The 10,039-nt window shown below is 42.4% G+C and overlaps 1 protein-coding gene across 1 annotated transcript; it reads left to right on the forward strand.

Annotated features, from left to right (window-relative positions):
• The first annotated feature begins 7,239 nt into the window (after nt 1–7,239).
• On the forward strand, nt 7,240–9,272 carry LOC123167517 (scopoletin glucosyltransferase-like). The gene has a single exon (XM_044585356.1). It carries the CDS (start codon nt 7,470–7,472, stop codon nt 8,961–8,963), a length of 1,494 nt encoding a protein of 497 aa, XP_044441291.1. The 5' UTR covers nt 7,240–7,469; the 3' UTR covers nt 8,964–9,272.
• The last annotated feature ends 767 nt before the right edge of the window (nt 9,273–10,039 follow it).

Below are 10,039 nucleotides of genomic sequence, written 5' to 3' on the forward strand. Positions count from 1 at the left end.
ATTTCTTAATACATGTTCTATATTTTGCATATACACCAGGAATATTTTTTTAATGTTTCACATTTTTTAAAGAGATAACTGACTTATTAAAATATTGTTTATTCGATTATTGCTTTTTGCATAGACATTTTGCATTTTTTAAATATATGAGTAACATTTTTATACATTTTCAAGGTAATAAAAAGAAAACTGAATTTTTTTAATACGCGATCAATATTTTCATAGAACTAGCACAACAATAAAAAATGTAACTACATGTATGGAAGGAAACAAGCAGTGCAACTTTTACAAACTCGTTGTGGACCACTTGGCCCATGGACACCGCGTTCCGCAGGAGAGTGTTCTTTCCACGTCACATTAAGGGCATGTACAATGGTTAATAAGAGAGTCGTATCTTAAGTTTTGCATGTAAATTAGTGATGACAAAAGAATATCTACAAGGGGTTATATCTTAGCCTTATCTTTAATAAGTAGTTATTACTAAAAGCATGGTGAGACATATTGTGCTAAAATATCTTCTCTTAAATAAGATAAGACAAGCATTTTCTTATGATTTCTCTCTCCTGCACCTTAGCATTTATCCTATGTGGCATCCTATGATATCACCATTGTACATACCCTAAGTGATATATAGTCGCCCCTCGTACTTGGTGCCTTATCCGCTATTTGTTGAAGGAGTGACCGCGTGTTGCCCGCTCGTTGGTCGGCCCGATAAAGGGGCGAGCGTCTCGCATGGTTCACTTGACGAGTCAACTGTTGATGGGTGGCATGGTCGACGGTTAAACTCTTCAAAAAAGTTCAAAAAACTCAAAAATAGTTCACAAGTTTTGAAAAGTTTGTGAATCTGAAAAAAACATGAAAATGACAAAGTTCATGAGTTTGAATTTTTTTTGAATCAAGAATGTTAAAAAGTTCATAAATATGGAAAATATGTTAGCGGATTCAAAAAAAACTCATGAATTTTAAAAGTAAGTTAATAAAAATTACTAAAAAATCATGAATTTAAATAAGTTCACTATATTTACGAAAATATGTGAAATAAAAAATTACCTAATTTGCAAAAAAGTTCATAATTTTTAAAAAAGTTTGCGCATTTGATATAAAAGGAAATAAAAGCTGAAAAGTAAAACACATAAAACCGCTTGAAAAATACAAAAAAAACAAGAAAAAAATGGTTGGAAGCTTTCAGAAGCTTCCCAAAACCGGTGTGGAAGCTTTCAAAACCAAGATGAGCTTCTCAGCTACAAACCACCTTAGATGGGCCGCCCCATTGCGATTGGCTTCTCGCGCCACGTATGACGTAATAGAAAAAAAAGAGTTAGTGGGTCGAGCCCAAGGTCAAGCGGGGGTGTGCGCCAGGTGTGCGAAAACACTTGTAACTGGCACTTAAGGCGTTGAATAGGGTTTGACATCGATTTTAGGATCTCTAATCCACACATAGGGCGATGGAGGCCGAGCAAACGCGCAGGGATGCTTGCTGCGGCTGCCACCACCAGAGCGGTAAATGCGCACCCACCCATGCGACTTTAGACCAGCCTAGTGTGCGTGCAGGTTGCTTTATTGTAGTTTTTTCTCTTTCCTTTCTTTTTTGGCACCTTTCCCTTTTTCTTTTAAAAAATTCAAATAATATTCAATAAAAAATTGAACAAATATTCAAGATTTTTGATTATATAAATATTCATGAAATTTGAATATTTTTCATAATGGTAAAAAATGATGATGAGTTCAACATTTTTTTTAAATGTGCATGGATTAAAAAGATGTGCAGAATTTTTAAAAAGTTTGTGAAAAAAATCTCTTGAATTAAAAAAATGTTCATGAATTTCCTGAAATGCTCACGAAATAAAAGTATGTCCACAAATTCAGGACTATTTGTGTATTAGAAAAATGTTCATGGATTTTTGAAAAATGTCCGGGTATTCTATAAATATTAACAAATTTCAAAAAACATTCACAATTTTAGAAAATGTGCATGAATTCATTTATTAAGGAAAAGGGAGAAATTATCATCTAGTTACTGTTATGAACCTATAGTCCAAGGAGGACTACTCCCACATGGACATGATGTCAACAAGGTTGATGTAGATGATCTCCTTGATGAATTCCCCCTCCAACAAGTAATGGAACATGCCTCCAAACTAGATCTCCATGGAACACAGAGAGGTGGCATCAATGAAAAAAGTCCTCGATAAAAAGTTCAACATTTTTGGGCAAATACAAAGGCAGGGGTGACGAGAGGTGGTGGAGGCGCCTCCTCTCGGGCACACACGCCCCCTTCATGCGACTAGTGGCTAGGCAGCGCCGACCTACCATGAGGGGCCCACAGGGGTCCTTGGTGGGTCCGGTGCCCTCCGGCTACATTTTCTCTTAAATCTTCTTGATGTATTTTTCTTTGTTTCTTTGTCTCCAGAAAAATTGGTTTTCAAAAGTCCAAAAACAACAACTGATACTTCGCACTGAATTAATAGGTTAGTCCAAAAAAGATAAATGATGATGCTAAAATTATGCCATTATGATATTAATATGGCATGCGGCAATATATATATTATAGACATGTCTATGATGCATGACACGCGCAACCCCTACCTGGCGCGCCAACTGACTTGGTATTTTCCCGTCAATACCTATCCGAGCATAACTTACGAGATATGGATGGTGCACACGAGGGTGATTTACCCATGTTCAGGCATTTGTATTGAGGTAATAATCTACTATTGCTTGTCTACATTGATGATCTAGCCTCGTATGAGAAACTAGGGTTTGCGTCTACAAGGGGGCATTCGCAAGATTGTAAAGAGGCTGAAGCCTCATATGCATGCTAGAATGAGGTTCCCGTCAGGGGGTCTATGCCGGGACATATGTACGTAGTTGAGGCAAGGTTATAGGTCTTGAGTCGGTCAAGGAGTTGTCCTATGCTACGTCTGGTAAATAACCATGGTCGGTTAATATATGCCATATACAGACTTGTTTCCTAGCCTAATACGAAGAGGAGTCTATGTCTTGTCCCCCAAGGTGGTGATGCGCTCTGGATTGTCGATCGACACTGAGTTGCTGCTTGGGCTACACTAATGTCGTTGGGCCTCTTTTGTCCTCCATAGCTATACCACGGGGTGATCGCATCGTCACTTAGTCACTTTTGAAGATTTTTATGGGATAAGTTGATGACTAAATGCTTGGTTAGTACTAATGTCATCACTAAACTGGTGGACAATTGAAGTAGTCAATAGAAAATTACCTACTATGCTTGGGGCTGTCGTCTTAGAAAAAACTTAAAGAGTATGGGAATAATATTTACTCCGTTCGCTACATTCTACCACTAAATTGTGCCCATTTGAAGTTGGTTATGATTTTATACCCCATGTACCCATTGATTTTTTTTGCCGCTTCCATCTTTGGAGAAGATTAGTTTTGATGTCACACATCATTCTAAACTAATATTAAAGATGCATGAGAAGAGAAAAGACAACGTAACATTCATGAGTGTTAATCACAAACTTGCAGGTGATAAGGGTAGAAAGAGTGTTGTTTTTGAACTAGGAGATCTTGTTTGGTTGCATCTAAGTAAATTTGAAACCGTACTTGGGAGAAGATGAGCTGACGACTTCAATCTATGAAAGGGGGATGGTGAGGCCATCCCTACTATAGTTACACCTACAGATGTTGTGACTACAACAACTCGTGTTCCAACGATACAAGAGCCAATGACTAGAGCTCGCACACGCCAACTCACATATTAGAGAATATGATCATGATGCCTAACTCAGATATATTTGTATTACTTATGAATGAAGGGCCTACCACGGACAAGTGGGATACTCACTTGAGTATGATCAAGAATAGAGAAGGTAGCAAGCGTACAAAGAGCGAAGATGGAGCTTCAAGTGATGATTTTAGGGCTTTAACGACACTGTGATGATATATGATGAACATGGACGAAAATTACGAGTAGACACTTTATAGTTTCATTCATAGTCAATTATAGGTGTCATGCCACCTCAGTTTTGGGCCAGCTCATGCATTTTTGAACTACAAGATTACATGCAGTTTTAGAGTATGTTTATAGAGGATACTCACTTAAGGTTGTATTTGGTACCCGCTCCTTGTTCTGGCTAAATTCCCCCTTTGTCCCTCCTTAAACACCCGAGGGGCGGGGAGTTAGGATTTGAGTTTTGTTTCATTAAGTTTTGGTGTTTTCTACTCGTTGTCATAGACAGGAGAGTAGGCGAGACCACCTGCACCATGTGGCATCAGAATCCCACTATGCTAATAAAGTACTTCAATTTACATTCGCAATTTAGATTGAATTTCTCATATTTTTCTTCTTCCTCGGTTGTATGCAATGACTAATCTTTGTGATCAGGTTGATTGCGTTTTCAACACCGTCAATAACCATACTAGAGTTAGTTTAGTGGCCGCTAAGGCACACGTCGTGTATTCCTGTAGTTCGGTCGTCAAAGTCTCCTCAAACAAAATTTATAGTATCTCATCAAAAGATCAGGCCAACTTATCCCTAGCAGGTGACAGGCACGCCCAGCGAGCAGGTAACGACCGGAGCGACAAGTAGCATGACAAGTGGGAGAGTCCGGGGTGGCAAGTAGGGGCGACAACAAGCAGCAATAGAAAGCATCAACGATCGGGTTTTTTCTCGCTTGACATTCTCCTTGAAATAGTTAGTACTCAGCTTGATTAGAGCTAGATCTTTGTGCTCTGTGTTGAGATTGGTGACAAATTTTGCTGTAACACTTTGTGATCTATTTTCAAGTAAGTCATTGTGAACTGTTTTACATACACAATGGGTTAGCAGGTTATATGTTGATTATAAATCACTGTGAAATTCAATGTTGTTGAAAACTACTCATTCTTGTGAAAGGAATTGTAAGTTATTTGTGCTACAAATACAATTGAAATATTGTTGAAAACTCGCATAATTTGTTGTTAAACATACAAAAGGTTATATACCCATATGAATGTCAGAGTAATCTCATGACGATATGAGGAGAACCAAATCCATTGCGTTCTACCTCTTCAGCCAAACATCGGAATGTAACTATTTCAATCCACCTATTGTCTCCAACAAACAAAATCGAAACCGACCAATTCTAATGGAATGAAATCATGATATTCTATTCTAACTCATTCCCAAATCAAACACACCTTATGCTAGTGTTAATTATTTCTTAAAAAGGCCCCTAGAAAATATGCATCACTCTCTTTCAACTCACGACATTCGGAGAATAATAAATCATGTGATGATGGCATACACTGGGAACACTTTACACTGTGGTACTCCATGGTTGGTTACCCCGTGTCGTGTGCATATATAGAAAGCCAAAATGATAGTCCGTCCGGCTTCTCATCCTCGTCAGCTAGAGAAAGAGATATACCATATGAACAAAGCTAGCTACCACCATAAAGTAATAACTTACTATTAGTTGCTAAAGTTACGAAAATTAACACTATACTAAGTTAATTGCTACTTGCTAGCCACATTTTCTCTTGCTATAATGGCTTCATTTTACACCTAAATATGCAGCACAAGCTTGGCGATTTCTACTTGTGGTAAAGACTCACTCAGCCAGTCAGCCAAGAGTGGTGGTTAACTCGTGGTAAAACTGTCACTGTTTCTGCTGCTATCATATTACCATACTACTAATAAATTGTTGCAAGCAAGTTATATATCCAGGTGTGGTTGAATTGACAACTCAACTGCTAAGACTTATAAATATTCTTTAGCTCCCCTTGTGTCGAATCAATAAATTTTGGTTGAAATACTTCCCTCGAAGACTGTCGTGATCCTCTATAGATGTGGGTCATCAGATACTTTATAGTTTCATCCATAGTCAATTATAAGTGTCGCGTCGCATTAGCTGCGATCTAGGCCCATGTATTTTTAGAGTAAAAGGTTACATGCGGTTTTTAGAGTATGTTTTTAGAGAGGATACTGACTTAAGGTGTATTTGACACCCCCTCCTTGTTCTGGCTGAATTCCTCCTTTGTCCCCCGTTAAATACTCCCATTAGGACAGCGAGTTCGGATTTGGGTTTTGTTTGATTAAATTTTGGTGTTTGCTACTCTTTGTCATAGGCACGAGAGTAGGCGAGACCTCCTGCACTATGCGACATTGGAATCTCACTATGCTAATCAAGTACTTTAATTTACATCTATAATTCAGATTGCATTTCTCATATTTTTACTTGTTCCTCGGTTGTATGCAGTGATTGATCTTTGTGATCTGGTTGATTGCGTTTCCAACCTCGTCAATAACCATACTAGAGTTGGTTTAGTGGCCGCTAAGGCACGCCATCAAGTATTCGTGTAGTTGGGTCATCAAAGTCTTCTCCAACAAAATTTATACTATCTCATTGAAAGATTAGTCTACCTTATCCCTAGCAGGTGGTAGACACACATGGGCGGCACCACCAATGATTAGGTAACTGCCGGAGCGGCAAGTAGCATGGCAAGTAGGGAGCGGCCGGGGTGGCAAGCAGCAGCGGCATCAAGCAGTAGTAGCAAGCATCAACGATTGGTTTTTTCTCGCTTGACATTCTCCTTGAAATACTTAGTACTCGGCTTGATTAGAGCTAGATCTTTGTGCTCTGTGTTGAGATTGGTGAATCTTTTTGCTGGCGTTAATACTTTGTGATGTATTTTCAAAGAAGTTGTTGCGATAAATTTTATATAGACAACGGGTTAGTAGGTCATATGTTGATTATAAGTCACTGTGAAATTCAATGTTGTTGAAAACTATTCATTCTTGTGAAGGCATTTGTAAGGTATTTATGGCACAAATACAATTTAAATATTGTTGAAAACTCATATAATTTGTTGTTAAACATACAAAAAGTTATAATTACCCATATGCATGTGAGAGTAATCTTATCTAGAGATGAGGAGAATATTGCATTCTGTCTCTTCAATCAAACAATGGAATGTAACATTCGAATACACCTATTGTCTCCAACCAAACACCAATCGAGACCGGCCAATTCGAATATGGAATGTAATCACACCAATCTATTTCACTTAATTCCCAAACCAAACACAACATGCATAACTACCTTGCAACTCACGGCATTCGGAGAATAATAAAACATGTGATGATGGCATACACCGGGAACACTTTACATTCCTGTGTAGTATTCCATGGTTGGTTACCCCCTGTCGTGCGCATATATAGAAAGCAGAAATGGCCTCCCGACCGGCTTCTCATCCCTTCTCATCCTCGTCGGCTAGAGAAAGCGATAAACCATATAACTCAATAACTTATTGCTAGTTGCTAAAACTAACACTATACTAAATTAATTGCTACTTGCTGGCCACGGTTTCTCTTGCTATAATGGTGTCATTTCGCACCTCAACATGCAGAACAAGCTTGACGATTTCAACTCGTGGCGAAGACTCACTCGGCCAGCCAGGTGAGAGTGGTGGTTAACTGTGTATCTGTGGTTACTGTAGGCCGGCACGCAGCCATGGCCGGCGATGATGAGCAGCGGCCGCTGCACATCCTCTTCTTCCCGTTTCCCGCTCCCGGCCACCTCATCCCGATCGCTGACATGGCGGCGCTCTTCGCGACTCGCGGCGCGAAGTGCACAATCCTCACCACGCCGGTCAACGCTGCCACCATCCGCCCGGCCGTCGACCGTGCCAACGACGCTCGCCGTGGAACTCCGGATTCCCCGCCCCCGTCGGCGATCGAGATCTCCGTCGTGCCCTTCCCTGACGTTGGGCTCCCGCCGGGCGTCGAGAACGCCACGGGCCTTAGCGGCGACGCCGACCGCGACAAGTTCTTTCACGCGATCCAGCAGTTCCGCGAGCCCTTCGAGCAGTTCTTTGCCGGCGAATGCCCTGACGCCGTCGTCGCCGACAGCCACTTCCAGTGGTCCGTCGACGCTGCCGCGGAGCACGGCGTCCCGCGGCTGGCGTTCCTCGGCACCAGCATGTTCGCGCGGGCCTGCACCGACAGCATGCTGCGCAACAACCCGCTGGCGTCTTGCCCCGACGCCGTCGTCTCCCTGCCGGGGCTGCCGCACCGCGTCGACATGTTACGGAGCCAGATGGTGGACCCCTCCAAGAGGCCGGAGAGTTTCGCCTTCTTCCAGCGCGTGAACGCCGAGGACCAGAGGAGCTACGGCGAGGTGTTCAACAGCTTCCACGAGCTGGAGCCGGACTACGTCGAGCACTACCGCACGGCGCTCGGCCGCCGCGTATGGCTCGTCGGGCCGGTCGCACCAGCAGGCGGAGATATGGGCGCGACCAAAGGCGCCACCAGCGAGCTCTCGTCCGACGGCGCCGGCTGCCTGCGGTGGCTCGACACGAAACCGGCCGGCTCGGTGGTGTACGTCTCCTTCGGCACGCTGTCCAGTTTCTCGCCGGCCGAGCTGCGCGAGCTCGCCCGCGGCCTCGACCTCTCAGGGAAGAACTTCGTGTGGGTCATCAGCCACGCAGGCGCAGGAGCAGACGCCGACACCGATGCGCAACCGGAGTGGATGCCCGAAGGCTTCGCCGAGCTTACCGCGCCGCCGGGCGGGCGCGGCTTCATCATCCGCGGCTGGGCGCCGCAAACGCTCATCCTGAGCCACCCGGCCCTCGGCGCCTTCTTGACGCACTGCGGCTGGAACTCGACGCTGGAGGCCGTGAGCGCCGGCGTGCCGATGGTCACGTGGCCGCGCTTCGGCGACCAGTTCTTCAACGAGAAGCTCGTCGTGGAGGTGCTCCAGGTCGGGGCCAGCGTCGGCGCCTGCGACTACGCGTCGTTCATGGAGACCCATCATGGCGTGGTCCGCGCCGAGGTGGTCACTGAATCCATCGGGACTGTGATGGGCGACGGCGAGGAGGGCGAGGCGATACGGAGCAAGGCCAGGGAGCTCGGTGTCAAAGCTAGGAGGGCAGTGGGCAACGCCGGGTCGTCGTACGGCGATGTTGGGCGGCTGATGGAGGAGTTGATTGCTCGCCGACGGACTTAAGGGTGGTTGGAGGATAGACGTCGGATTCTTCGCTTGGCAGCTTAGTTCTTGTCTTCGGTCTTCCGTCGTTTGCTTTTGTGCCAAAGTTGAGAAACTTTGTTGGTGTTGTTGTTATAAACTGTAATTTGTTGGTGTTGTTGTAATAAACTGTAATGGGCCGTTTTGGCTCTGGGGTGCACATGCTCCCAAGCGAATAGTAAATTTAAAATAAATAGCGAATAAAATTTAAAAATTCTTTTTCATAGATGTTCTTATTAATGTAACAAGCGTGCTTGATAATTTTTATGCGATACGAAATGACGGTCCTTAGTCGGTGAAAAAAACAAAAATAAATGTAACATTTGTCGTTTGATTTGTTTTTTTTTTCAGAGTATACTTAAGCTTTCCTTCTAACAATTTGCAGGTAGCATTTTGAAGTGACAATGAACACATCTATTTTTTTCAATCTTTTTTGACATTTACAAAAAATATTTTTGATGGGCCGAATTGGATTTCCGGAATATGAGTTATATTCGATTTAATCATTGGTGTTGACTTTGTATACTATTTCGTTGTTGTTGTTTCGTAGATACATTGTAATCTTGAAATTCTATAAAAATGGAAAGAACAACTTTACTCGCCATCTCCATATCTGGTTAACTTGTAAGCTTTACTGGGTATGCCTTATATACTGCGTTTGAGCAACCCTCTCAAAAATTAAGAGATCCATTCGAAGAACACAAAAACTAATTTAAGTAAAAAGTAAAATTATTTTATTCTTTTGCTCCCTTCATTTCTAAATATAATTATTTTTTAGAAATTTCAATACGGACTACATACGAATGTATATAAACGTATTTTAGAGTGTAGGTTCACTCAATTTACTTCGTATGTAGTCCATATTGGAATCTCTAAAATGACTTATATTTAAGAACGGGGGAGTAGTTGGATTTGGTGGAACTTTAGGTGGTTCTGGAAGAAGATAGCAAAAAAAAATATCCCTAAAATCGAAACTAAAAGGAATGTATAAACCAATGCTTCCATGGATTCGATCGTGGTTTATTTACAGTTATAACTTCCACACTTGTTCATATGTC

The sequence above is a fragment of the Triticum aestivum genome, chromosome 7D, assembly GCF_018294505.1.
Source record: "Triticum aestivum cultivar Chinese Spring chromosome 7D, IWGSC CS RefSeq v2.1, whole genome shotgun sequence".
NCBI classification, from domain to species: domain Eukaryota; kingdom Viridiplantae; phylum Streptophyta; class Magnoliopsida; order Poales; family Poaceae; genus Triticum; species Triticum aestivum.